Source organism: Cheilinus undulatus, linkage group 24 (genome assembly GCF_018320785.1).
Source record: "Cheilinus undulatus linkage group 24, ASM1832078v1, whole genome shotgun sequence".
Lineage (NCBI taxonomy): Eukaryota > Metazoa > Chordata > Actinopteri > Labriformes > Labridae > Cheilinus > Cheilinus undulatus.
The window spans coordinates 23,748,069-23,774,068 of NC_054888.1; the positions used below are offsets into that span (position 1 = coordinate 23,748,069).

At 40.5% G+C, this 26,000-nt stretch overlaps 1 protein-coding gene across 3 annotated transcripts in view; it reads left to right on the forward strand.

Annotated features, from left to right (window-relative positions):
- Window positions 1-10,531: 10,531 nt before the first annotated feature.
- LOC121506454 (E3 ubiquitin-protein ligase Midline-1-like) overlaps window positions 10,532-26,000 on the forward strand; it is an 83,782-nt gene continuing 68,313 nt past the window's right edge. For 2 of the 3 annotated variants that reach the window (XM_041782272.1, XM_041782275.1), the window contains exon 1: window positions 10,532-10,781. Coding sequence is in view for 1 of the 3 variants with exons in the window: in XM_041782275.1 (XP_041638209.1) it covers window positions 10,773-10,781 (9 nt within the window). In the remaining 2 variants the exon portion in view is untranslated. The remainder of the gene's footprint in view (window positions 10,782-26,000) is intronic. The other variant, XM_041782273.1, reaches the window with a different exon arrangement.

Sequence of the window (26,000 nt, forward strand, 5' to 3'; positions counted from 1 at the left end):
ATAAAGTTCCATGTGCCATGTGGCACACAGAACTTTGAAATTCTGACTCACTTACAGGAAATCAACCCACATTTGGTGCCTAGTTATGTCATTCTCAGACCCTGGGTTGGGTGCTTACTCATGGTGATGAGTTTCCTTAACCCAGCACGCGGACTCACAGGCACAAACAGACTCAGTACATGCATTTCAGATTAGTTTTATTTTGAAATGCACTGATTCATTTTAAAGAAAAATATTGTAAACACTGCAGCTAAATTTAGTGTCTATCACCTCCACTTAATCTCCTGCCCTCCCCTCCCCTCTTGCTCCATATATCTCTTAATCCGTCTGCCACCCCTGCTCCCCACCCCCTCTCCTCCTCCTCCTCATTTCCCCCTGATAGGATCCCTTTATTTACTGAGACGGCTAAATTACAGTCACAATAACAGAATGTACTTAATCGCAAAAAAAAAAAAAAAAAGCTCTGAAATTCTGAATATAACAACTTCTCTGCCACTTTCCTTCCCTTTTGACCCCAAACTGTGCTTCAAAGCAGCTGCTGTGTCTGAGCTCGGCTGGTACCAGCTGTACATCTTCCCCTTCGCTGATTGAAACCAGCGCTTTACCGCCCGCGTGAGTTCTCACTCGGAAGGCCAGGGGTCACTTTAAGGGGAAATGTGTTTGGCATTTTCAGAAAGGCCCTTAGCTGTGACTACCAAGTACTTTTAAAAGGTCACCCAACATTTTTGCTTCTTTTTGGGCTGAGCTAGAAACATGGTCGCACTCAGGAGAAAATACATGTAAGAGAAGCAGCTGCACATCTTCCCATGAGTCATGCAATATGAATGTATATGTAGCGTCCATGATAAGAGATCCGCGACTGAGGAGGTTTTAAGATGCCGTATATCCAAGTCATAAAGATGCCTGAGGATGAATGCATGCTGCAGGAATGGCTGTGTGTAAAAAATGTTCAAAGGCTTCTTCTTTGCATTGTCGGACAGCCGACAATACGAGTCCATTTGCATGTAATTCACTGGGACTAATTTAAAAGAGTGTTGTGGTGAGATTGGTGCATCTGCACTTATGTGTGCTATAAATCCTGCAAATCCAGGACTACCCACTGAGCCGGTGCCCTCTGCAAGGCCTCGGTCATAACCCTGCCGTGCTTTATCCCCGTAATGGTCTCAACCCGAGACGGGAGACGGACTCTGGCGCATTCCGTTCATTCCTGGTGGTAAAAAAATAAGACCTCTAAACTCGGCCGAGACTTTAGGTCCAACGAGGCAGACGAGATGCTTTGTTTTTGCAACTTTTGGCAAAGAAATACGGCATCAGAGAGAGAAGTAAAAACTCAGAGATGTTGATTTTACTTTCATGGTGAGGTCAGAAGCTACACCATGAGCGTCAGGGAAATCAGGACCAAGAAAGCAAATCTACATGGACTAAAACCTCACATAAATATTTCCTAAGAACACAAAACCACTGTGTAGGAGTGGACCAGAACTAATTGAAAACCTCATTTGACTTCCAAAGTCTCTAAGTATGCCTATAAATGTATATACCAGCTGCAAAAGAGGAATTTAGACTCTTCTTAGGGGACTAAATTATTCAGAATACCTTCTTAGTTCTTCATTTCTCCATTTAAATCATTTAAAAGAGTTTAAACACTTCCATTAAGCTGCTGATTCTCTAAATTAGAGAAGGCTGTCGCCCTGAAAGAGTCTTCATTTCTTTCTCATTCTGCACAATGTCATTAGAAGCACAACTGAAATATCACCAGGGGCGAGATGGGAACATATAGTTCAAGGTGAAAAGCAGACGCTCGACTTTGCGGTACTGAGACAGAGGACGGTTGTGGAAGCTTCAGCTGCTGCGTCTGCTGAGACCCTGTATGAAGAGGCTTTGTGTCTGTGTGCTTTCATTCTGAGGAGAGCGGCTGGATAACCTCCAAGGGTGAAATTAACTCAAGACCTGCTCAAGCAATGACGGTACAGAATCTCTATCTGCATTATGACAGACTGAAGTCATAAAGTTTTTATCTGCAGGGATTTGGCAGAAAGATGTTCAAATTCTGACTTTTACAGAACAGGAAAGGAACTTTAGGGCAGTCTAAGAGCTCAACACAATGGTACACAAGAAACTGAATGTGCATGCATCAGAAAATTATTTCAGTATTTCTCAAAAAATTACTGCAACAACTGAATCAACCATCAATGATGCTCTGGTCACATCATACATGTTTTCATGCTTAACATGTTGTTTCTGAGTGGAGATTCTTGCCTATTTCTGCAACATCTTATGACATCTGACAATACCGGTATCAGGCTGATAATCTCATTCATCCCTACGTATTATCAATATTTCTTATCAATCCAGGTCAATATTCCCAGTCAAACATATTGTAATCCACGAATATGCATTTCAGTGCATAATCTTTTAATTTTGTAATACTGTGATATCATACTGTTACCAGGGAGGGGAAAAAAATAAACAATAATAATAATAATAAACTGAGATACGATATTCAGGCCATGTTGACCAGGTCTATCCTCTTCTATGGGTATAAAAGCCAAACATGTGAGTAACCAAGTAGGTAGATGTCTTGTTTTTGTCTCCAGGCTGGCTGTAAATCTCTGCTCCTGAATCTCCTCTGACAGGCATTAAAAATAACATCACTGTATTGTCCATCTTCATGCTGATGGGTCTGTTTGGTTGCAAAGGTCCCACAAAGGCATCGCTTCAAACTGGAGTGTGTTTCATAACCAGTTAAAACCTCCTTGATGTGGGTTTACAACACCTACACAATCGATGCTGAAGTCCAAACTACACTGGAGCATATCTACTCTTCTCAAGCTGCTCTGAGTGGACTACAACTCTAGGAGAAAGAGACGGGATGGACTTTGTTGAGCAGTTCTAATATCCTAATGAAAATAAACCTGTCTACACATGACTAATCTGGAAGTTACTGTACAATCAGGATTAAAGGTGGCACCAGTAATCTGTTTCCAGGGAAGAAAGGCTTAAACCGTGCCCCTGTGAGGACTTCGATTGTGATCAGCAAAGTCCATGGTCAGCTCTTTAGGTACCATCTGTTTATGCCACTGAGAATTTGCAGTAATGCTAGCTAGTTAAGCTCTCAGCTTGAGGTGATTATTGTCAAGTTGACAGAAACAGAGAGCATGGTCACCGGTTAATCAGTATTCCTGGCTACCATTCCACCATGAAGACAAAAGAACACTCCTTTCTAATGCATACTTCTACTTGTGTGCATGGTGTCGATGTTTTCTGTAGTGAGAGAACAATGCATGATTCAGTAGACTGATTCTGCACACTCGAAGTTTGTGCCCCAGCTCTTGCAGAGAACTGACCCAAGATGGAAACTCTTTCCTTCTGCGTTTTTTCCAGAAGAGCATTCTTTTGCAGCAGCCTCACCTCGACTGATCCCTCTCCAACTGCCAGGAGCACACAGCCATGATCCCTACCACAACACACACATCCAAATGCCTGAGGAAGATATTACAGGCTCACCAAACACCAAACAGAAAGCTCACCATCCTCCGCTCTGTGCTTCATTTAAACCCCTCCGCTTTAACCGAACTAAATGTTTTAGTTATCGGTTTAAATTTGGAGTTCAGGTCCAAACAAGCGGCTTCACTCCTTTATTTTGGATGAATGCCATGCTGTATCTGTCTCCACAATCCTACAGTCAAAACTATTATGCTGACAACCCAGAAATATCTCCCAAAAAGCTCCACACTTTCAACTTTGGGACTCACTCCCTTAGGGCAAGATGTTGGGGATTATTTGGGATCAAGCTACCAATGTGCAGCCCTCTCTAAAAGCTTTCACATCATATGGGCTGTAGAGCTGTGAAGAATGGTAAAAGCTGATCATTTTCCATTTTTGGAAGAGGTTTATGCTGCTTTTCATTTTGCACAATTGCCAGACCTGCAAGCATCATCTGCAGGGAATCAGATATGAGGAAGAAAGAATGGTTTACAGTGAGGCAGCCGATGAATGCTGACGATTTCTGATCAAAGATTGCATTTATGGCAGGCCAGTGCGCTTTGTGTGGGAGGGTAAATCACTGACTTGCATCTTGGAGATTAATTTAAGCTGCTTTTCCTCATGGGCTGCATAAAAAAAAAACAGACGGTTTGTTTTTATGGGCCGTGTCCAAAACTGCTGAAGTTTCAAGGTGGAGAAAGAGACAGCAGGGAGACATTAAAAAAATTACACAGGCTGAACTGGAGCTGAGGATATGTCATAATGGAAGCAAAAGTAAGAACAAGATGATTCACCTTTATTTATCTCGTCTAAAGAGAAGAGAAGCTTCAAAAAGAGGCATCATGCATAAATTAAGTCATCAAAATTCAGTATTTAATGTGTGCTAGTTTGTGTGATAACAAAAACGTGATGATAAAAAGCTAAACTATGGCTGCAAGCAGCACTGAACGGCCCTCACACCACCATGAATGTGTGGCAATGAATCCTTCCAGGAGTCACAAGCATATCATATACACTTTGTATATGATGTAGTACTGGCTGTCAACAGTAGGTGGCAGCATGACAAAGCCAGATGCAAATATTCAGGTGTGATCTAGGCAGGATAGTTGTTACTGGCATTTTACAGTAAGTGGCGCAACAACAAAACCATGAAATTAAAATTTGAATGTGTAGAGTGACACACCATGATTATACATGTGCAATCTGAATGAAATCAGATGAGTAACAACAACTTCCTGTAAAATTGGTGAGATATCAAAACCTTGAAAACCGTGAAATTCACCGTTGAATGTAAAGAGGGACACACCCTGATCATACATGTAAAATTTGAATGAAATAGGATGAGTAACAACAACTTCCTGTAAAATTGGTGACATATCAAAACCATGAAAACTATGAAATTAACCGTTGAATGTGTAAAGGGGCATACCCTGATCAACCATGTGAAATTTGAATGAAATAGGATGAGTAACAACAACTTCTTGTAAAATCGGCAATTTATCAAAACCATGAAATTAACCATGGAATGTATAGAGGGGCACACCCTGATCATACATGTAAAATCTGAATGAAATCAGATGAGTTACGCCAACTTCCTGTAAAATTGGCGAGATATCAAAAGAGAGCTAGTGAGGTGTCTACATGAAACATAGTTTTGTGATACTGAGGACTTCAGTTCAAAATCCGAGCTTGACAGTTTCAGCACCATAAGAGGAATAAAAAAGCCCATTTGTGTGACTTCCTGTTGGCAGAAGGGGGTGCTATGATGAGATGATTTGCATGTGGAAATTATTAGCAGAAACTACAGAAGAACAGAGAATGATACAAAAGTTACAACAGGTTAAAGCGATTGGGTACCATAAAAATGGCTTATTTTGAAGCAAACTGAGATGAAGCTGGTGGACTTCCTGTTGTGATTTTGGCATGGGTCCAAGAGGTTTTTTTGTAGGTCTGATAACGACCTACATGCAGAGCGGAAATCATAAGCCTAGGCTGAATGGTGTGAGGGGGGTTGAACTGGTTCAAATGTTCAACTGGCAATACGTTATGATATTGATGCATGAATGTTTTCAGGATCAGTGTGATCATCCCTGTGAAGTCTGGTTATGATTCATATAAGCAACAAAAATTTATGTGGCATCATTGGTGTGTTTTCACTGCAAAAAAATGCAAAAAAAGAGGAGTGTGTTTGGACCCTGGTCACGGCCCCACCCTATGGTGAAAACTCAAGTTTATGTGCGTATGTATCAGCGAGCATTGAACATGCTCTCAGTTAGCCTGTTACTATAGTAGCTACTACCATAGCTTGGTGTTTCTAATGAAAAACAAACCTTTCCGTTGCGACTGTCCAATGTTAGTCCCCATTACTGATGAACTCAACTGTAACCACTGCTAACTCAGAGGCCTTCTGTTAATTTCCCTGCATAGTTTTTTTATGTACCGCCGAACATCCCAAAGACAAGAGTTGCTGGACGTCCTCCATGTTGGCCACATGAATATTCACCATCCAAATTAGTCATGTTTGTAGATAAACAAATCTCAGCATTAAACAGGAAGTAGTGTCACCACACAAAGAAAGTAGGCAAGTCAAGCGACTTCAAGATTATATTCAAGAGCTTGAATTTAACATCTTTATCAGATCAGAATGGTACCAAAAGCTAGATCATTAGAGTGCATCATATTAGAGCTTAAATTGCTGGATGTTTGCATCACTTCATAATCTATTTATTGACTCATTGCATTGTTCAACATTAACCACTGAGATATTAGAGTGTGGGACTTATTCCAATGTTCTCTGTTTTTCCAGCCCTTCCTTTCTAAGATTCAATCCCATCAGCCCTCTGTTCCACAAAACCACTGAGATCTCAGTCATGGTGAATGTCACAGTTCCAGTGAGGGTAATAAATATCAGGCAGAATCATTACCGACTGTTCTAAAGGGATACTGGGAGAGGAAAAGTTTGACAAAAGGCTTTCACAACTGAAAGAAAATTCAGTGATACAGGCTTCTATATAAGAGGAGAAAATATTACTGCATGATTCAACAGTATCTCTTTAGCAGAGATTCCAAATGTCTGAGTCAGAGCTCCCAAGGAAACCAGGAGAGTTTGTCAAGAGGGCAGAATGACTTAACTAACAAGACATTAAAAACTCTTTATTTCAAATGCAGAAAAATACTGTGTGCTTATTTTTGCCATGGATTAAATAGTTATACTGCAAAATATATGGTCTCTAAGTGTTGTTTAGTTGCGGAATCGGAGTGTAAGGAGTGCCTTAGAGTAAAACTGTGTAAGCCATCAGGTGGTGCCCTGTTATGATAGCATCTAAGAATGTAAGCTCACCATCTTTTACTGCCCATGACTCACACAGCCTGGCGCTGTAGGTGGGCTGCAGGTTAAACTGCTAAAAGTAAACATTCAGAGACACATCGGCTCTGTCCAATGAGCCACAGAGCTGACCAGTACCGGGGGGAGGTGTCGCTGACGCACAGATTACCACAACTCAGCGTCTGGCTCCAGCTGGGAGAAGAAACTGGACTTTAAGTTTGCAATCAGCACTAAAATCATAGATGCAGGGATGACTTAAAGAAGTGTCTGCAGTCATTCTTCTGTCTGTCTGTAACTTCAACTTTATTTTTATATTTAGGTCATTATATGGATGTTAGTGTTTGTGCAGGGTTGTAAAGCTGTCATCAGTCCACAGTTCAGGATGAGAAGGAAAACTTTAAGGGACTAGGAGACATACAGTGCTTTTAGTTTTAAGCATCTTTGGGCCAAAAGAGGCTGAAGTAAAGAGGCCGCAACATTAGTTATCTGGAAAATAATTAATGTTTTGTGTGTTTTTAGGAAAAATATTACCATCCCTTAATCAAACTGGCAATTAAAGGGTTAAAATGCTAAAAAGAATTTCAATATTTGATTGTTTAGATCAAAACTAAGGTCGATCAAAAGAATAGATGCAAAAAAAGGAGAAAATACTATTAATGCATACTATTTTTACTGCTGTTTTTGGAAGTGGACATTTTTTTCCTAAATGACTCTAAAGGGTAGTAAATTTTAAATCAGATGCTACACAAAAACTAATATGCATCAAAGTAAAAAATTTTCTAATGTTTGACATCCCCAGGACTGATTTATAAAAACACCCCCACCCCCCAACATTAGTTATCTGGAAAATAATTACTGTTTTGCATATTTTTTTAGAAAAAAATATGACCTTCCTGTATCAAACTGGAATTTAAAGGGTTAAAATCCTGAAAATCATTAAATAATCAACTGTTTTGATTAGAACTGAAGTCGATCAAAAGATTTGACCAAAAAATGTAGAAACAAATATTAAAGTATACTCTTTTTATTGCCGTTTTTGGAAGTGGACATTTTTGTCCTAAATGACTAGAAAGGGTAGTAAATTTTAAATCGGATGCTACACAAAAACTAATAATGCATCAAAGCCAATATTTTGGGTAATTTTGACATATACTCAAGCTGGATTTAAAAATAATGCCCCAGCCATGTAACATTTGGTTTCAGGAAGATAACTTTTTTTTTTTTTTGCTTAAAAAAACAACACTGACTTTAAGTAATCAAACTGGCATTTAAAGGGTTAAAATCCTCAAAATGGTTGAATGTTTGGTAGTTTTGAGCAGGATGGAATTGTTTAAGAGATTTATGCAAAAAAAAAAAAAGCAGGACAATTACTAGTCTGTTAAATTTTTATAGCAGTTTTTGGAAGTGGACATTGTTGTCCTAAAAGACTCGAAAGGGTAGTACATTTCCAATCGGATGCAACACAAAAACTTATAATGCATCAAAATCAATATTTTGGGTAATCAAGGACATATCCCCATATTCCCCAGCCAACCAATATTGGGTTTAAAGAAGATAACACATTCTTTAAGCTTTTTTTCATAAAAAAGCAGCATTGATTTTTAGTAATCAATCTGGCATTTAAAGGGTTAACATCCTCAAAATGGTTGAATATTTGTTAGTTTTGAGCAGGATGGAGTTGTTTAAGAGATTCATGCAAAAAAAAAAAAAAAAAAAAAAAAAAAAAAACAAAAAAATTATTTATCTGTTTAGTTTTTATAGCAGTTTTTTGGAAGTGGACATTTTTGTCCTAAATGACTTTACAGGTTTTTTTTTTTTCTTCAAAACTTCATAACGATCGTTATCATGGAACGTAAAAACAGCACATATTTAAAGGATGTGGTATTGAAAAAATATAAGAGCATTGATATTTTTAACAACCTCAGCTGGCACAACAATAAATGTTCAATATTTTGCTCCTTAGTCTTTTTCCATTCATCCATAGTTATGCAATTATCATCCTGTCTACCCCACTTATCTATAGTATAAAAGCTATTATTACCATCCAAGCATTTATATGTTTTTGACATTAACTTCCTTCTAATTGCTGTTTCTAAAAGAAAAAACAAACACTTTCCCTCTCTCAGCCTCCTCTAAAACATCTTGTTTTCTCAATATAATGTCTCTCAGTAAAAGCTCTAAATATTATTCAGACCACAATGCTCTTTAAGTTTTAAAACTTTCTTCTATTTAGCAGCTCCTGATAAACTTTAAATGCTCTATCCCAGGTTTTAATCCACTGCAATGTGAGTCCACTGCAGGAGCTTTTCTCTGTTGGTATTTCAGACCAAATTTCAAGAGATAAATCCAACCATGGATTAATCTCCTCTCTTAGGAGTTTAAGATGTTTTTTTTTTGGTGTTGTTTTTTTTTATGGTTTGCCAGTGATATAGAGCTGCAACGACTTCATTCCTTAGGAAAATTCATTCATCAAAATTGCAGTTATTGAGGTTGATATGACTTTTTTAATTTATGCTGTGTACAAACTTCATTTATTCTGAGCAGTTTCACAAGGGTTCCTTTAAATATCCGATCATGTACAGTGCCTAGAAAAGGATTCAAACTTTTCTCTGAGGCCTCATTTATACGACATTTTGCTTCGTTTTCAAAAAGTTCCACGTTTAGATGGCAATATTTTCAAAACAATCTCCGTTCACACCAGACTGAGGAAAACACCAAAAATGATGTAGTACACATGCCAGGCCAGTAGATGGCAGTGTGATTTTCGTGCCTGCACCAGATTGAGTCAAGTCAGAATCTGGTGCAGGCATGAAATACGTCTCCGCTGATCCAAGTGATGGTGAGGTAAATTAACACTTTGTTGGAGAAGTACAGTTAAATTCAAAAGAGTGAGGAGCACGAACAGTACACTGGTGTCGGCCATCTTTGCTTTGGGCTTCCTGTCCGCACATGCACTATAAGCCTACTTGCTCATGGATATTTACCACAGCTGCAGTGCGCATGTCCGTTTTCAGAAAGTGCCCGTTTCCCTGTTTACACGGAGACGGAGACGGGGGTGTTTTGAAAAACTTCCGCTCTGGAGCCCTTTTCCCAAAAGTTTCAGGCACCAAAACGTCGTTGCCGGGTAAACGGAAAGCCAAAACGCTACAAAACTTTTGCGTTTTCACTCAGAAACGTTGTCATGTAAATGAGGCAACAGTTGCCTGGAGTGTCCTTTTGTCTTCAGGGTGTAATGGTAGCTATGACTACTGATTTACCAGTGACATAATCCACTAGTACCTTGTTTTTTTGTAGTATTTTTGTCAGAAAGCTAAATTATATAGACCATGCTTGATTTATAAAATCAATAAAAGAGTAAACCATCAAAGCAGGTGAATTTTTAGGGACTGTCAGGGCGGCCCAGATCTGAGTCTAACTCAAACCAGAGAATATTTACTTTAAACTGACTACATGAGACCGTTCCTACAATAAATCCCAACATAATGTTTGCATGACACATCTGACTGCACACAGGCTCCGCCCCCTAGTGGGTCAGTGATTGGCCTACTTAGAGGCAGGGCAGCCCACTGGCAGATTTGAATACAGAGAAGCGGAGGAGGGAGGGATGGACGGAGAGGAGGCGGAGGGGAGGGGAGATAGAGAGGGGGGCGGTGCACTAGTTTGCCCTGCTCTCCCTCTCTCTCTCTCTCTCTCTCTCTCTCTCTCTCTGTGTGTGTGCCGGGTCAGGATGGAAAGGCTTACACAGGCAGGGGAGGAAACATGTCATGAGAGGTGATGACACAGAACCGGAGAGATATCCAAGTTCGCCGCTCGCCGCCGCTTCTCCTGCTCCTGCTGCTTTTACTGCGTCCCACAGAGGAGAGAGAGAGCCAAAGATAGCCTCCGTCCTCGCTCGCCCACCTCTCTCTCTCTCTCTCTTCCTCTCTTTTTCACTTTGTTTGTGAATGATGGGATTTTAATCATGTGGAAGGTAAGAGCAGGAGGAGGAGTGGGCTTTGTCATGTCTTGTGTGTACTGTATGAGGCTGGCCTGTCTCTGTGGGACTCTGTAGCCCTCTATAGTTTACTTAAGTCTGTGAGTCCCTGGGGGATTCCTGCATGCTTTCACCCTCCATCTCGGCTTTGACTGTAGTCTCAGAGGAAATAAGGAGAAGAAGCAGGGAGCCAGCATTACAGGAATGATAATGATAGAGCTGTGGCTTCGGGACTCAGCCAATGAGTGTGGTGGAGCCATCTGTACTCTGCAGGAGGAAAACTTCAATATTTGGCTTTAGATTAACTTTTATTCTTAAATTTAGAATGGAAAAGGATTGTGAATGTGCTGAATGGTTGAGTTTTGCAGCTTTAGCTCGGAGTCAAAGCATGTGACTGCATCATGCACATCAAACATCATGTTTTGTGTGTAAATGTGCGAGGGTGGGGTGGCATGGCATGTAAGAGACTGTTTTATGTGACCCACTTTCTAAGAGCCACTGTGTGTTTTGGAAGCCGAGGATAAAGACAGGAGACGGTGCCTTTAGGGATGCGTGTGCTTTAGTGTGAGTAAGTGGCAATAAGTCAAAGGTCTTCCCTTTGCATCCATGTGCGTCGCACAGTTCAAGTTGTTCCTGGAGTCTCCCAAAGGTCAGATTATTTCATTCCTGTGTGCTGGAGCGTGTTTGGCTGTTCATGTGTGGAAAAGTGTGCATGCGTGTCATGTGTGATAAAGCGTGTCTGTGGGACAGCTGGCTCAGTGCTGCCACTGATCCTTCTCACCTGCTTCGGGGGGTCACAGGGCTCAAGGAAATCCAGGTCTAGTGGTCTGCCAGACAATGGGGGAACCTCGAGGAAGGAAGGCAACTGTGCTGTGACGGCGGTTTATGAGACATGAATGAAACTCTGACTGTGCATCCAGTCAGAGCGTAGGAAACTTTTGCTGCAGCTCGCTTGGACTTTGATCATTAACATCCATGTATTTTAAACCAAAACGGCAGGAAAAGCTTTGAATTTAAGCTGAGATCAAAACTGAGCCTCTACAGGGTGAGAAACATGAGAGGAAGAAAGGTTTTTGTATGAGGAAGGCTGTTTCAACCAGGCAAAGCCATGCATCAGTTTGTGTATTTTTTTGCTGCAACTTCCTCACATTCAAGTTTAAAAAAATCAACTTGAAAATCAAAGTTTAGGCAGAAGAAAGTTAGTGTGCAAGGTATGTGCAACTTTTGCCAAAGCTTCCTTGGACTTAGACCACAATTTTTCCCAATTTTTCTGCCAAAACTTTTGAAAAAGTCCTCAACTTTTAGTAGAAAATGAAAAACCCACCTATTTATTATAAACTAAAGGGAAACTTAGCAAAGCAAGACAGGAAGACAGATGCATTTTGTTGATGCATGTGCAATTTTTCCAGAGGGTTTCTTGGATTTACACTGAATTCCCATTTCTATTTTCTTACATTGCAGCCTGGCGCTACGGTCAATAAAAGCATTTTAATTCCTGTTAATCTACAGTCAGTACACTATCATGAGAAAGTGAAAGCAGAATTTTAGAAATTTTTACAAAGTCATAAAAAATAAAACCTGAAAAAACACACTGACTTTGCAAAAACGACGGCCCAGGTTCCACCCATTTCTTTGGATCTTCTCTGAGATGTTTCTAAACCTTGATTGGAGTCCACCTGTGGTAGATTAAATTCCTTGGACATGATTTGGAAAGGTAGGAGCTCAGAGACAGGCTGCAGAAACATTTCAGCTGCACTGAAGGTTCCCAAGAGCACAGTGGCTTCCAGAATTCTTACATGGAAGAAGTTTGGACCAACCAGGACTGTTCTAGAGCTGGTCGCCCCGGCCATCCTGGGTAAGAACCTGATGGTCACTGACTGAGCTCCAGAGATGGGACAAAGTTTTTGAAGGATCACTGCAGCCCTCTGTGCTTTAAGGCAGAGTGGCTAGACAGAAGATTCTCAGTGCAAAACACACAAAAGCATGCTTGAACTATGCAAAAAACTCCATGTGAAGCCAAGCAGGTGTAGAAACATCTCAGCGAAGTTCAACATAAATGGAGGAATCTGAAAAATTTGCAAAAATATCTAAAATTCTGTTTCACTTTGTCATGATGGGGTAGCAAGTGTAGATTAAAGGGAATAAAAATGAATTTAATTGACTGTAGCATTAGGCTGCAACAGATCAAAATAGGAAAAGTGAAGGGAGTCTGGAAGTTTCAAAAAGTTTCTCACAATACACTAAAAACTCAAATCTACCTTTTTCAAAGTGAAATCAGTGGGAAACTTGAGAAAGGAGGGGAGGTTTTTGAAATAAAGCAGCAACTTTTGCTGCAAGAAATGATTTTTTTTTCAAGCATTACTAAGATGCATGTGCAACTTTTGCTGCAGTCCAAAACAACCACAATTTCCCCTCAAAAATTTAGCTTCATTTCATCATACTTAAAGAGATATTTCAGTACATTTGAAGGTGGTATGTAGCCGTAGAAGAGGCGTTAGCCTACGGCGGTTTCAGTGAGCACTGCTCCTTTAAAGGGGATGCATTATGCAAAAATCACATTTTCAGGTTTTTCTAACCTCTAGCCTATCCACAGTCCCCTCAAGTATCAGACCCCCCCCCCCCCCACCTTTCAGAAAATGTGTCCTAAAACAAGCAGATCTCAGATTTTCCCCTCATGATGTCATGTGGGAAGTAAGCTCCGCCCTCAAGTTTGGTTGGCCCTCCCCTCTTGGAAGAAAGTTCCGCCCTCCTCTGCTGATCCTGAGAGGAGATCAGGAGAGCCACATCCATTAAGACATATCCATTTCCTAACTGGGGCGGAGTCAAACAGCTCATTAACATTTAAAGCCACAGACACAGAAACAGCTCGTTCTGAGCAGGGCTGAAACAGAGCGATTTTTAGACATGCAACAATCCTATACTGGAGTGTTTTTGTGGCAACAAACTTCACAGGCATGTTTTGAGGACCTCTGAGAATAATATAAACTTGTTTTAAAGGGTAAAATATGTCCCCTTTAAGTACTGGCCAGGAAGTGGGGCTATACAGTGTAACAGATGGGTACAGTTTCTCCACAGAACTGAACGAGGTTTGGGAAGAAAATGGGCCTCAAAAAAATGTTGGCTCAAACACACTACCAAAAATTATTTTGAAGCATTTTATTTTTACCCAGAAAACCTTGTCAATGTTTTGCAATGCAAGAGCACGTAAGCCAAAGCCCACATTGCAATATAGTGAAAAAACAAAGAGGCTCTTTTGGGTTAAAATAAAAATGCTTTAAAGACTTTAGATAGTGCGTACGTTTCAGCCAACATGTTTTGTGTCCCAATTCTATTTTTTTTTAACAAAAACTCACTAAATCAGAGAAACTGTACCCATCCGTTATGCTGTACAGCCTAGCTTCTCTCACTGAAATTAATGAAGGCTAATGCCACCTTTACTGCTACGTTCCTCAAACGAATTCACCTCAAAAATACCGAAATATCCCGTTAACATTTAATTCCTGGGAAATCCAGTAAAAGAGGGAAAATGTACAGTAAAAGCTAGTGTAAGTTTCCTTAAATTTAAATCCTAAATGCAGACATTTCCTGCACCAAAACTTTTGGGAAATCTTTACATTTGGGTCATTTAAGCAAAATTTAACCTATTAAGAGTTTAATGAGAACAATTTTGCTGCAGCTTCCTGGGATTTACATCAAAGATTTCTACTCCAAATCTCCGGGAAAGGCTCAGACTTCAGCTGGAGTCAAAATTCAACTCTAAAAAGTTAGATTCTTTGGAAACCTGAGGAAGGAAGGCAGCTGCACTGGAACTAGTTTCTGCTTAATGGAGATGCTTTAAATGAATACACCAGAGGCATGTGCAACACTTTCAGGAGTTTCCTTGAATACATGTCCCACATATCAACTTCTCTTTGTTCCAAATCTTCACATTCCAGTCTGAAATGATTATTTAGCCTGTTGAAAGTTACATTTACATGGAACATGTAAGGATAAAGGCACTTTAAGAGCTGTTTTCTCCAATAAAAGTCTGACTAAAGCAGAGAAATGTTTTAGTTTGAAGCCGCCTCCTCCGTGGTTTTAAACTCCTAAATGTCCACATTTATTCGGACCAAAAGGAGTTGAAAATCAGATCCGGGTTCGACTAAAAGTGACTAAACCCCCTGTGAATGTGAGGTATGTAGCCCCGATTTGCCTCGACAAACAGCACAGAAGGAAGGCCTTGTGTTGAAGCTGTCATGATGCCGACCAATATAGCAACAATAGCCTTGTTATTGTTTCTTTTCCTGTTTCCCCTGACACGTTTCAGTCGCATTGTCAGCCTGGGCGGGCTTGAGAAAAAGCATCGGAGCTCTCAGATACTTGTTGTTTTGTCAGCCTGGGCTGTGATTGACTGTGGGAACCATGCAGATAAATATAGCGTAGGCGGTGTTGTCATTTCTTTTCCTGCGTGGGGCCATGACTGTCACTTTGTTTGGAGGAGGGGAAGGTGCGCTCCTGCTTTATTAAGAACTCAAAGATGCCGTTTTGGTGTTGAGAGAGGAGAACTTTAAGCCACCTCCGTCGCCCTGCTATCATATCAGCATGATAAAGGAGAGGTATCGCTCAAATCTCCTCCTAATTGGTTAATTTCATCGTCTGCAGTCACTTCAGACGCTCCAGGGCCAATCTGTTAATTGCTATCTAAACATCCTTCAGAGAGGACAAAGACAGATTGGGATCCTCTCATCCTCCCCGTTTCCACTCCAGTTCAGAGCATTTTATTCACCCCAGTGCGTTCTTTAATCGCCAGCCCATGGGATAGGAGCGTAATGTTGCTATGGAAACTTTTGACAATAAGCACAATCGCTTCAGTGAGACTTCACAGCCTGGTGAGAGGAAAAGTGGTCACTCAACTTTATCAGCTTTTCTTTCACTGCTGCCACAAGCCTCCACATAACAAATTACTCATTTAAAGTCTGCTGTAGCCTCGGCTACCCCACTACAGCCTGTCCTCTCTGCCTGCTCCCCTTACCCCCTATATTTACAGTCAAGGCCGCCCATAACAGTGGTGAAGGGGAGAGCGTTCTGGGGCCGAGGAGGTCAGGAAAATCATGGACCACTGTAGAGTTCATCTGTGATGATCTGAATATAACCACTCCTATCAAAGCAACAAACAATCAGCTGTTTTTATTCATGCTGTAGTATAATAAAAGCATTTTAAAGACATAAACCCATGAAATCAAAACAGAACGGTTTAGAAAGTAATGTCATAGCTAAGCCATACTGTACAAACATCAGGATAGCAGAGAGTAAAGTAGAAGGAAAAAATAATTGCAGAATAAATTGGCAAAATAGCAAAAACAGTGAATCACGGTAAAGAAAAGTAGAAATCAGTGTGACAGTTGTTAGAAACTGGGGGAAAAAAGTACAGAAGTGTCCTAAATTGGTTCAAAGTGGCAAAAAATGGCAGAAAATAGTGGTGAAAAATGGACAAAAGCAATTACGCTGCACACATGGGTTAATAAAGGCAAGAAGTGGCAAATTGGTGGAAAAAATTGTGAAATTCTGTGAAAAAAATGTGGAAAGAATTGGGTAGAACAGGCAAAAATTGGCAAAATTGGCCAAAATAAGTCTAGTAAAGTGGATAAAGAGGGGCCAAACATGGTTAAAAGAGGCATAAATGGGTTCAAAGTGGCAAAAGATGGGCTAACAGTGGCCAAAGTGGGCACTTAAATGGTGAAAAGAGAAAAAAAAATGGATAAGGCAGCGAATATAAGCTAAGAAAGGAAAGCAGTGGCAAAAATGGACAGTAAAACAGTGAAAAGCAGTTAAAAAATGGCAACAATGGGTTTAATGTGGAAAGAATGGTAAAAATGGTGAAAAGTAGTTAAAAAGTTAAATTAAATGGGTTAAATGTGGCAAAATGTGGCAAAATGTTTGAAAACAGTGATGAAAAACCGTTAGGGCACAAATAAATCAGAACACAATCAGAGCTTAACTCTTGTTTAGCTTCAAAGTATGGTAACTGTTAGCCCAGATGCTAGCACCAATGCTACTGATCCAACACACACAGATTGAAATCATCATTAAATCACAACAGGGGAGAGTCCATTCTCTGGGTTTATCAGGGGCCCAGCCTATTCTGTGGGCAGGCCTGTATACAACAGGCATGAATCATGACATAGCTTCACTAAAACATGCCGGAAGGGGCCATAGCTAGTGTTGATAGCTATCTACAATCTAAGGGAGTTTTGGTTTCTTCCTAGCTCTGATATCAGATTAATTATGGCCAATTATCCAGGGCCAGAAGTGTGCTAATTTAGCTCTGCTGTAACAAGTGTCACCTCCTCCAGCTACCTTTTCATTCACCACTATTATCCTGAAATGCAGTTCTACTTTTGCTTCCATGAGTGTATATCTTCAAAGTTAGACAACTAAGATTTTTAATGCAAAGCTTATGAAAAGTGAGCGAACTTGTACTACTGGTTGATCTACAGTAAATGCAAAAAAATACTCAACCGCATGGCTAGAAGCTTGATTTTAAACACCTTTGGTCTGATTGAAATGGTTCTTACTGTAAATTCATACTGGTTCATACTGGTTGGGACACTCCCTGGTAACATGTTACACCCTAATCCAACCACCCCTACAGGCATTTTTAAACCTAAGCTGTTAGCTTTGGTCTAAATGAACTCCAGTCTGTTTGCAGACTCAGTGCGGTCCACTTGCACTGGTGTGAAAACTGTCACTGAAGCCCGGTGTTGCCGGACCGTGACTGCTTAAAGCCGAGTCTCGCTCCGCTTCGTCTCTGACTCTGGCGTGGGTCGTATGCAGTAGTAGGAACTGACCTCACTCTGACCTGACTGCAGGAAGAATTACACTTCTCTGGATTAAACCAGCACCTGTACATTTCACAAGCCATCTCTACTCATTGATGCTGAACATGTGTGGAGGACCACAGACAGGTACTTGGAAACAATTTGGGCAGATGAGCAGGTCATGTTCAAGAGGATTAACATGCACCTTATCCTGACTTGTCTTGATAGCTCCGTTGGCAACTCCACGCCATCAAAATATTAATTTTGAGATACAGCTGGGCCTCAGTGATGACCAGAGCCTAGAGATGCACCGACTATGAAAGTCAGGACTGATACTAGGGCTGGGAAAATAATAAGAATTTAAATCAAATAGCAGTATGTCCCATTGTAATTCTCAAATTGTAGTTCCAAAAAATTGGTTTGATCAAGGCAGTTATATTCTGCCCGTTTTGCAAAATATCCTTTCCTTGTTTTTATATATTTGTCTTATCACCACTGAGATTGAGATTATATTTTACTAATCCCTGCTTGCATTAATGCTAATATACAGTACGGAGCTGCTAGCAAAGCTTCACCTCCTCCACCCCAGCCTCCTCTTTTATAGCATAAGGCTTCACCTCCTCCACCCCAGCCTCCTACTTTACAGACTAAAACTTCACCTCCTCCACCCCAGCCTCCTCCTTTAAAGCATAAATCTTCACCTCCTCCACCCCAGCCTCCTCCTTTATAGACTAAAGCATAACCTCCTCCACCCCAGCCTCCTCCTTTATAGCACAAAGCTTCCATGATTTTACTGCTTCTAAAGGAATTTGATGTATGGATGAATGAATAAGAAATTATATGTCAAGTTTAATAGAAATTTGTCTCTAGAGCAGTGCATTCTAGGACTTCCCCGGTCTACTAAAGGTCTCGTATAGGGCTTGGCCAAGATAAGATGCTAGGCATAAGGGGGATGGAGTTAAGCATTTGGGGGGACTTTGGTGACAGAAATGGCAGAGAATAGTTGTTGTCTTTCAAGGATAATCAGCACAAAACATGAATGATGTCAGTTTTCAAAAGCAGTCTTTGCTTTAGCATCCAGCATTTCCACAGCAACATCTTAAGCGGATCCTCTGAGAAGACACATCCCATAAAAACCTTAGAATTTATCATATCTTTAGCTTTAAAACCTCTGGAAGTTTCCTGGGAAATATATCTACCATAGGAGTAGTAGCTTTTTAATGTGGAAATTTCAGTGCAAAAGTTGAACGAATTGTACCTTTAACCTTGAAATAATGAAACTTTCTTTCAGAACTCACTGGTTGTTCCTTGAGGCAGCAGAAAGGAAACTGAAGTGATTAAATAAGACTTGCCTTGAATCTCTGAAAAATAACCTGACCTTTTAAAGTTTATCCTTTCATAATAATCAGTGATTATCTGAGTGTGCTGCCTCGTAAACAACCTTTCACAGGTGTCTTGGTTTTAATTATCTCTCTCTTCAGACTGTGAGTATGCAGATAGGTCCCCGTTATTCGATATGCATCGGGGATTTTTGGGGTAATCTTCTGCAGACCTGCAGATGTTTAAAAAGTCAGATCACATCATTTTGTAAAAGCAGCCACCAGAGAGGCCTCCAGGTTCAATATCATCATGTTTTTTTGACATTCCTTCCATTTGGATCACATCAAGTCTCACTCTGCTCTGCAGAGTCATACAGCAAAAATGCAACGTTACAAACGCTGGTGTAATTGCAAGCATATGCAAAGCTGCTGGTATGATGTGTGTCATAATATACAAGGTGGTCTATGAACCAGGGTTGTGTTAGGCATGTTCAGGTTAAGCTGGGGTCAACTGCAAAGAAGCAGGATTCTGTGGGAAAGGATTCCAAGATAGCTCCTTTTGAAGCAAAATACACACTCTTTCTATAAAACCCAGTGAAAAACTTTCTTCTCATACCTGCCACTTCTTTCAGTACTCTGCTTCTGAAAGACAGACAAAAAGATGCCTACATCTAGAAAATCAGGGCATGCATTTTCTTTTTTTCTTTACCTTTAGTCGGAAATTATCATAATAAAGCTAGTGGTTTCCACAGCTGCTTAAAAGTTTATTTTAACTCATGACCTGCTGGCTGCAGAAACGTGCTGTGGCTCTGATTGTGGTCAATGAAGCTGCTGTAAATACTGTCACCACATACGCTAATTATAGCTCCATCTAAGCTCTGTATATTCAATGATATATATGTTATTTCTGGTGAATTCTTCACAAAAAAATCCCTGCTATGCCAGGCAGGTCACACATGTGGACTTTCACATCTTAAAATAATTCTAAAGTGTTAGAAACCACAGAAACTTGCATGATCAAATGACGGTTAGTAAATAAACAAACATGGAGGATGGTTGAAATCCTTCACTGGCTGTCCTGACATGTGTTATTGTTGCAGCAAATACTGCAGAGCAAACTACTGGGTCTCTAGCCAGGGTCAGATTATCCTCAGGTGAGGGTGCCTGACCTGTATCAATCTATGATCCTGTGTTTATCATTGATGATGTGTCCCAGTTGCCCTGGCTGGTGATTTATGAATCCAGGTGTTTGACTTTATGAATAAATCATGGCCGATATGCTTACTTCATTCTTCTATGTAAAACTGCTCGAGCTCTGTCAGGCTGCACAGGGATTCAGGCGTGAAAAGCCCTTTTCAAGTCCAGCCACAAAGTCTCTATTGGATTGCGGCCTGGGCTTTGACTCGGCCGTTCCAGAAAATTCACCTTTTTGTCTTTAAACCATTTCTGTGTGGCTCTCTCTGCATGCTTCTACTCATTGTCTGACTGATGCCCAAGCCATACTTCTCTTGCAGTCTGAATAAGATGGTCCTCCAGGATTTTCTTAGACTTTACTCATTTTTACCCTCTACCTAAAGCCTGAGAAGCATCCCTACAACATGATGCTGCCACCTTGGTGCTTCACAGTTGCACGGTTTCTGCTACATGTAATTGATCGTGGCGCACTGCCATGCCAAAATAAAAGCTACCATGCCTTCAGAATTATGATCTTTTTTTTCAGATGTTAAAAATGTAAATAATGTTGTATGAATGGATCCATATAAAAATGTTGTTTATACTTGCACACATTTGTGTACCATAATAAGAGTTTTTAATTGTAATCATGAAGTGTGACACTGCTCTGCAAGTAACTTAATTTTGAAAAGCGAACACCAGAGTGTCAACTTGCTGTCTGTCGTCACACACAGACAGCTGATAATTTACTTTCACTTCTTTTAGTACTTCCCTGATTATAATCTGATGATTAGTGGTAAACCTGTGTAGATATATTCATCATCAACCGTGTCTCATGATGAAGATGAGACGCTAGCGATCTAAAAATAGCTTGTTGTCGTAAAAACTCCGGCGAAACTTTAGTTTCGTTTCTGTTACGATACGAAACTGGATAAAAAACAACAGCAGTGTACTGTCAGGCATTCATCTAATCCATGATATTTGCCCAACTCTGCTTTCTAAATGTCCGCTAAAACAGGAGAGAGGAAGGAAAAAAGTGAACTGCAGTCACAGAGAGAGAGGAGCAGTTGGGTGTGTGTGACAGAGGAGAGATAGTTTGTGTGTCCTTCCATGAGTGCGGGTCGGTCTGACAACAAGCATGAATGAACTTAAGATAGCTTGTTGAATACGCGAGTGATAAATGTTTATAAGTTATCATAATATCAATAACTTTAAGAGGCTGAGGCTTACCTGTGGCTCCTCTGGGATAAAATAATTGCAAGAGGATGTAATAAAAGCAGAATCCCACTATAAGAGTCTTTTATTCAAATCATATCCCCAGGCTGCTGTCATTAGTGTGATCTTCAATTGTTTTTGTATGTTTTTAAGGAGGGAGGCAAAGTAAAAGCATAAAAAATATCATTTTCATTTTTTGAAACATTTTTTGAGTGTGTTGATGCTGTGGCACGTCTAAGTTATTTAATTTCACAGAACTACAAAAAATGTCATTTTCTTTCAGTTTTAAGAATACGTACATTTAAACTCTAACATTATTTTGACAGCTTTGGAATACATATTTGGAATGTTACGTATGTTATGTCAAAATTTCAGGGGGAGGGCTTTCAAATAATCCTGGAGGAAACCCTGCAGTTGGATGGTGTGTTTGTGTCGGCCAAACAGCATCTTGTCTGACCAAAGAACTTTTTCTCTGTGTTGCTTGGAGTGTTCCTTTGTTGTCATGGTGTAATGGTAGCCAGGACTCCTGATACCAAATAACTGGACCGTCCAGACACAGGTGTCTTTGTACTACCATTTCTTTTAAAAGCATCTTTGTGTGATCCTGTGCATAGATGTGAGTTTATCATAACATTACAGGCTTATTGTAGGGGAGAGGAGTGTAGCACTCCACATTTATGCATGATCCCTTTAAATTTTGTGATACCGTGACATTAAATCACTACAGCAAAGAGTAAAAACAACTGTGAAGTGTCAGCTTAGCTCTAATAGTTATGTAGCATAGAATTTCTACTTCTCTGTCTTCGTTCCGTCTACAGTGAAGCAGATGTTGCATGCTTTAGATTCGCCCCGCTCTGCTCTGTTCATACATGCATAAACGAGCATCTGAAAACTGCTCCCAGGGGCCGCTTTCATGCCGCAAACATTTCATTATCCAATCAGAGTTGCAAGGATAATTCACCACTTTGGGGAATAACCTCTGTTTAATCACTTTCATGTCTGCCAGGAGATCCTAAGCACATAGTTGGAGGGAACTTTAAAGCAGTAGACAATAATTGTGATCATGATGGAGGTGTTAACTAAATTTGCCTAAAAATATACTGTCAGCCTTATGTTATCCCCTCGGTAAAGCTGTGTATTATTTTTATTAAGAGCCTAAATGACTGCTTTGTCAGTGCAGTGCAGTGATTCCTGAAATCATGGCGCTTTATTGAGGCCACAATAACCATTTCTCACCAACACAGAGCGTGTTTATGATTCCATGTGTGTATCTTGGGTGCAAAGATCATCCACCCTGATGAAATACGCCCTTGACATCACCAGACTTGTTTTTGTCCTGTCTAATCCCCGGTCCCAAACATCACATCTAATTTCACATGCGCCACTATATCCAATCTGGGTCACAACAAGCAGACAGACCCTGCGACGCACACGCACAAAAACCCACAAACACAAATGTCAGCCTTTATCATAATCACTAATAGCCTCGGCATCCCGCGCCACGACCAGCCAATCCTGTTAGGTGTGACTGACCGCTTCTGAACATGAAAGGCCCTGATTGGTCACGGCTAGTGTGGCAGGAAGCGGATTAAGGATCAACATGGCATGGTGTCTGGGATCAGACAAAGACGCTGTGTTCGTGTGTGGCAACAGTTTGTGTTGTTAACTTGTTAGCCGTGCAGAGGAAGCAGCCGAACAGCTGAGAGGGAGGAGAGGAGCGAAGATGAGAGGGACGGACGCCGGGAGATGAGAGGGAGTTTGATGTCTTATTCAGCTTTGAATCTGACATCTAAAAGACTGGTCTAAAATTGGAGTTAGAGCTTCTTTCTTCCTAACTAGACTCTCATCAGCTGCACCTGCTTTTTCTGCACACCAGAAACATGAATGCTTCCAGCTCGTGCGCTGCATCATTTATCACGTAGCCAACTTCCTACAAGAAACACCCCGGACAAATATTTAGAGAGGAAATGCTCTGAGAAAATATTTTGACTCAACTCCACATGCCCGGGGAGTGTTTCAGCCTCGTCTCGGTGTGTCTGAACAGCACATGGAACAAGATGTAATCCTTTTTGGGTAGATAAAATCTATTTGTAAATGAAAACTTTGACCTTGGCGCAGGAAGCACGACCCTGGAAAGACAACTTGTTCTCGCTGACTCGATGAGGTCAGGGGTTAATCCCACATCGTGTGCTATGAAAGCAGATTATAGTTCTTCTGAATCGAAAATCCTATAAGCAGTGGGGTGAGGGATCTTTCAAAAATTCTTCGACAGATTGAGGAAAACAAACGCTGAAAGTCTGCACGTGTTTATAGAGAGAAGTTCTCACAGGGACCAGAAAACAAAAGTTGTGAATCTGAATTACAAAAATAGGGTTAACTTATATCAGTGCGATATCATTACCAACATTCATCTACAGCAGAAAAACAATCTTTCAGTGAAAATCTGGAATATAAATGAGAAAAGATGAATAAGTACAACAGCGATACAGTCGAGTTTATATCTCTGATGATGTTACATCTTTAACAGTTCATCTGTGTATCAACAATAACAAATGACTCAATTAAAAGCAGCAAAACCACAGAGTAAAAATGCTCTCTCTCTTCAGCCAATCAAAGCTCTTCCTCTCAACACAGCTGTCTATATAAACGTGACATAGCTCTCACTAATCCCTGCTGCCATTAATGCTAATGCACTGTGCTGCTGCTAGCAGAGCTTCACCTCCTCCACCCCAGCCTCCTCCTTTATGGTATAAAGCTTTACTGCCTCCACCCCAGCCTCCTCCTTTATGGTTTAAAGCTTCACCACCTCCCCCCCAGCCTCCTCCTCTATGGCATAAAGCTTCACCGCCTCCACCCCAGCCTCCTCCTTTATGGTATGAAGCTTCGCCTCCTCCACCCCAGCCTCCTCCTTTATGGTAAAAAGCTTCGCCTCCTCCACCCCAGCCTCCTCCTTTATGGTAAAAAGCTTCGCCTCCTCCACCCCAGCCTCCTCCTTTATGGTAAAAAGCTTCGCCTCCTCCACCCCAGCCTCCTCCTTTATACTATAAAGCTTCACCTCCCCCACCCCAGCCTCCTCCTTTATGGTATAAAGCTTCACCGCCTCCACCCCAGCCTCCTCCTTCATAGCATAAAGCTTGTTGCCTCCTCATTTATATTCATGCTATATGGTTTAATTGCTTTTGATCTAATTTTATTAAATTCAGTTAAATTTAAGACCAGAGTGTTCCAGACTATAATATTTACATCATTTTGCTGGGCCAAATTGCAGATTTTTTTTTTTTTTGAACAGTGTTTTTTTTTATAGGTTTTGCTCTGATGGGCCCACATCTGACCCCCACCCATGGTAGAGGTGTTTTGAGGCAGAGGAGCTAAACCTTCACCTCTTTTCTCCTTTTAATATATTTTTTGTCCCTAGCCAGTGAGGAGGACTTTACTCCAGAGACACATTTAACAACAAAGTCTCCTCTGACCTCAGGCATATGGCTAATCACTGCTCTGGGTCAATCAGCTGCCTGACATCACTCCTCTAACTGGTCCGTAATACAAGCAGGCAAAACACTCGCAGCGAACCTCGAGAGTGCCCTGAATGCTACTAGTAACATGATTAGGTTTATAGAATGAATGAAAAGGTAGTCCCTCCTCCCAGCCAACATGGCTGATAAGAGGAAATAAAACAGCACTGAGCTCCAACATATCAAAGTTCACCACTCTGGCTTTTTATGTGGCACAGCTTTAAAACTAGACAGGCTTGTCATTGAAACTGCGCGCAGGATTGTTGTGTTTACAGAGCTTCAGTGTGGCCAAGTGCTGAATATCCACGTCGATAAGCGACTAAACTGATTATTTGTTGGCCCCTAAATAAAGAGGCAAAAAAGGTTAACAGTAAAAAGTTAAAAGAGCAGAATCTCTCTGTGTTCAGTCAGTGGATCAAACTATAGCCCAGGCATTTGTGACAGACCTGTCTCTATTTCAAACCCAACACCTTGCCACCATTACTGCAACAGTTTCTCACTCTAACATATTCTAAAACATTTGAATGAAAGCTGAAGAAAAAGTGAAAGTTTTCCTCTTTAATATGACTTTTTATGCAGCTTTATTCCTAACAACAATGTACCGGAAAAATGGGAGAACCTCTGGATCATTTAGCTGCTTAAAGTCGTAAAGAACTTTGAAACAGAAGTACACGCTTTCACTTCATAAAGAGCCCACCTGTATGAGTGCAGACTAGGGGTGGGCAATTAATCGAAATGTAGATTAAATCGCAATGTGACCTACAAAGTTCCTACCTTCCTTGTTTTGGTATTTTTTTGTCTTCTTCAAAATACGAAATCCATAAAATCATCATTCCCTTCATTACAATTCATATCAAATTTTCAATATAGGAAAAAATAGTTGCAATAAGGCTTTTTTGTTAGATTGATTTAAATTTGGGGGGGAATTTTGCTTAGAAATTTGTATATATTTTTGCAGAAATTTGATACATTTATTTTGAAATTTTTAGGAATTAGATTTGAATTTTGGGGGGAAATTTGCTTTGAAAATTTAAAGTATCTTCTTGAAAATTTGATTAATTTATTTGTAAATTTTTGGGGACTATATTTGAATTTTTTTAAAAATGTTTTTTAGAAAGTTTTAGGTATCTTAATGGAAGTTTTTAACATTTATTTGTAAATTTGGGGTATCTGATTCAAATTTCTGGGGTAATTAGCTTT